The sequence below is a fragment of the Austrofundulus limnaeus genome, unplaced genomic scaffold (assembly GCF_001266775.1).
Source record: "Austrofundulus limnaeus strain Quisiro unplaced genomic scaffold, Austrofundulus_limnaeus-1.0 Scaffold167, whole genome shotgun sequence".
Lineage (NCBI taxonomy): Eukaryota > Metazoa > Chordata > Actinopteri > Cyprinodontiformes > Rivulidae > Austrofundulus > Austrofundulus limnaeus.
Window position 1 is genome coordinate 548,916 of NW_013952569.1, and position 3,949 is coordinate 552,864.

Here is a 3,949-nt window from a genome sequence, read left to right on the forward strand (position 1 = left end):
CCGCTGGCCTGTAAATGAGTGAAAACTGCAGAGTTCTGGCCATTAGATGTAGCTTGTCTGTGTTGGGACATTCTTTTCATGGCTATCATTCAACGATAACCATGTGATGCGAGTATCAGTCACATGGAGGCAGGGCTTAAAAGCCTGAATTTTGCCTGAAACTCTCAGACTGAAGAAGTCTCTTGGAGGAGAGACGAAACGTTTCGTTAGAGAAGAACCCGTCCAGAAGATCTAAAAAAAATTTTTCTTGTTGAGTATCAGAAATAATTGTTAACAAAATTTGTTTCCAAATAAAAAATCCAAGATGGCCACCAAAATCTAATTTGAAATGGCTATAGCTCAGCCATTTTTAGACATATTGAGCTGAAATTTGGTGTGCTTGTCAAAGTTTCTCAAGGAACTTTTCTCATTGCTCAATGGCATTGCAATGTTACAAACTGTCCTCTAGATGTCACCTAATTTTTAGTAACTGGTTCTTAAAGCTAGCACTATTATTCACAATTATTGTTTTATATTAATTTAGTGGTTTGGTATTTACTCCTCTTTTCTCTAACTGCCCAGTTTTAAAATGCCACATGCAATCTCCACCTTACTTGTCAATCATTTGGGGGTGGTACCTGGGGTGGCCAATCAGATGCAAGGGGGTGGTACTTGCCACCCTGGCCACCCCTCTGGCTCTGCCCCTGGTATACACACTATAAACTGTGGAAAATCATGGAATATATTAAAATACTTGAAAAAAATCACTACTAATTTAATTTAATTTAATTATCATTGTTTTCTATCGGTTCATCATGGTAGGTGGGCCTCTCCTGACCAAGCAGAGTGCTGTTTATGCTCCTCATCCTTTTCAACACTTGAGTTTGAATGAAAGTGTGTTAACTTCTTTGGATGCAACATTTTTCATGTTGTGTTGATGAAATTAAAATATAACAGTCCCAGCAGGTGAACGGTAAACAGCATTACTCTGTAAATGTGTAACAACAGAGCCTGCAAGCAGTTATCTGCAACAGGTAAGATACTAATTACCATAAAACCCCACTTCAAAACATCTGACTGTCCCTTTAACAAAATCCCATAACTATACCCTGACCAGCCATAACTGGGGGGTGGGGGTCCCTGTTGGATAATCTGACTGGAAGCACAGCCTGGATTTACAGGAAACACACTGGAAATCCTTCTTTTCTCTCCATCCTCACTTTAACTCTTCACTCCATCCCTCACTTCCTGCGTCAGCCCCACCCAACAAAAGATGAACATCAAAAGCCTCTCCACAAATAACACTGCAGCTGTTCAAGCTCCTTAATATAACCTAATAAAGTCTCACAAACCCCGTTTCTTTTTCACTTTTTCTGTGCATTCTTCCAGTCATACCTTCGTAGGTGACGCTGCAGTAGGCGTCGCTGATGTCATCGTCCGGAGTTTGTAGGCGTTCTGCACACAGGATAAACACACGCAGCATTGCTCAAACACAAACACTGACCTTTACAATCCCATCCAGACACACACACACCGTGGTCAGTAAATAAATCCAGAAGATTTCTCGTAAATTAGAGAAGTTTCAGTGACGATAGAAGAGGAAATAATAAGGAGAGAGAGAATGAATAAAGACTGGAGGAGCTGCAGGGATCAGCTGTCTGCAGCAGAGGCTCAGGCCACCAGCTGACTCATGCACACTGCCCCTTCAATCACAACTGGCTTAAAGGGACACACACACACACACACACACACACACACACACACACACACACACACACACNCACACACACACACACACACACACACACACACACACACACACTGAGTGGCCTTTACTGTCAGGTCACACATGCCGATCGTCTGCAATAAAGTGAAACAGATCAGAACAATGAAAAGCTCAGATTTATACAGAGATGTCAAATGTTTATGTTAAAATCATCAGAAATTAGAGAAGTTGCATTTCCTGAGGAAAAAATGTAAACAACAACAACAGCAACAACAACAACAACAACAAAAAGCTGAAATCAGTTGCAAAGTAGCTGGAAAAGCTGAAAATAGCAGCTATTATGGCTGAAAATGCAGAAAAATTATGACATTAGCATTAAAAATGAGCTGAATATGCAAAAATATAGTTGAAATAAACACAACAACGTGAAATTAGCGTAAAAAGCTTATTAGCAGAAAGAGTTAAAGAGAACCTGAACTGATGAAAGCTGGAAAAGCTTACATTAGCTGCAAAAACGCTGAAAAAACTAAAAAATCAGTAAAATGGATGAAAATATCAGTAAACTGATAAAAGTAGCTGAAAAGGCAGAAAATTTCTTAAATTAGCATAAAAATTGCTGAAATAAGCTAAATATAGTTGAAATAAAGAAAACAAGGAGAAATTAGCTTAAAAAATGCTTGAATTAGCAAAAACAGTTAAGGTACCTAAAAAGAGGAAAGCTGAAAAAACAGAAAAAAACTTAAATCAGCTGCTGAAAAATCTATAAATAGCAGTAAAATAGCTGAAAATTGCTGGAAAATGATGACATTGGCATAAAAATGTTCTGAACTAAGGAAAATGTAGTTGAAATGAACAAAACCTGGAGAAATTAGCTAAAAAAGCTTAAATTAACAAAAGCGGTTAGAGTACCTGAAAACATGAGAGCTGAAAAACGGTGAAATTGGCAGAAAAAAGTTGCAATTAACATAAACAAGTAGTATATTCAGAAAACAGAGGAGCAAAATGATAACAAAGGGTTTTAAGGAAATTTTATTCATTTTCTATTAGACAAAAGGGGCTGAAAAAGTAAAAATATTAAAAAAGTAAAAATAGCACCAAAACAAAAAGTCGTGAAGTCAAAAACGTTTTGATGAATGAATTGTTGAAACAGCACAATAATTACAGCAGTGATGCAGCTGCTCTTTGGTAATAAATAAGTTAGGGTTTAGAGAATTGACACAAATAAAATATGGACAAACTTCGTTGCGTCTCATATTGAAGCCAAATTATCATTTTTAGGATTCCAGGTGATGATTTTAAAAACCTCCAACATTTTGTTAAATTTAAACAAATAAAAGTTGCATATTTGATTTTTCAGAAAGGGAAGAACTAACCAACAAAGTCCTGTTCGTTTACATGGAGGGGGCAGGACTTAAAAATTGTACTGCTGCCGGCCACCAGGGGGCACTTGTCTTTTGTGGCTTCCACTTCCATCGTCCAGCCCTGTTTCTATCAATAACACGTTCCAATGGCCTGTTATTCATTGGGTCATCAAAGTAAAACAAAGGTTTTGTTTGCGTCTGTCTCATGGTGGTGTCAGATCAGCTGCTGGATCTGGGCGGAGCCGGCTGGTGAATCTTTGAATTATTTACCTGAGCATGGAGTCAGAAATCGGACCTGTTCACAGGTGATCAAATGTCTAAAGGTGTGTTTTTTTTCCTTTTAAATCTACTCACCATGGAGAACTCCTCTCAGTTTACCTGGACCTCACTGAGCCAGCTGACACTGATGACGTTTCAGTCTTAAAAATAACTTAGAAAAATTAATCAACTTATAATTGTTTATTTTTTACGGGAATTAAAGTTTCCTAAACTGGCAAAACTGAAACTAAGCTGCTCTTTGCTTGAAGTTCTTTTTTTAAAGACAAGATAGAAGTCGGTGGTCTCTGAGCCTCACCGTGTGACGGAGTTAAGCCTAACCTCGTGCTCTGGATGAAGGAAGGTTTAACCAAGAGAGAGAAAGAAAAAAATTTAGTGCTTGAACTTTTGACTTCTTTAGGGTTGACCCTTAAATCTCAGATGTTTGCAACGACCAGAAACAGAAGCAAAGAGTTTGGCGTTTAGTCGACAACTGGTTCTGTTCACCACTCAACACAAGCTGGAATATGTGGGGATTTCTGTCGCCCCTCTATTTATAACTCAGCCCACTTAGCCTCAGTTATTTAAATACTATATGTGTGTGTGTGTGTGTGTGTGTGTGTGTGTG

General features: G+C 38.2%; 1 protein-coding gene across 5 annotated transcripts in view; it reads right to left on the reverse strand.

The window, feature by feature from the left end:
* The window catches only part of dysf (dysferlin, limb girdle muscular dystrophy 2B (autosomal recessive)), a gene marked incomplete in the record, with an annotated part of 87,749 nt that extends 85,990 nt beyond the window's left edge, over positions 1–1,759 (reverse strand). For 3 of the 5 annotated variants that reach the window (XM_014017399.1, XM_014017402.1, XM_014017398.1), the window contains 1 exon segment: positions 1,375–1,759. In XM_014017399.1, coding sequence (XP_013872853.1) covers positions 1,375–1,462 — 88 coding nt within the window. 5 annotated transcript variants of the gene reach the window in all.
* Between the last annotated feature and the right edge of the window lie 2,190 nt (positions 1,760–3,949).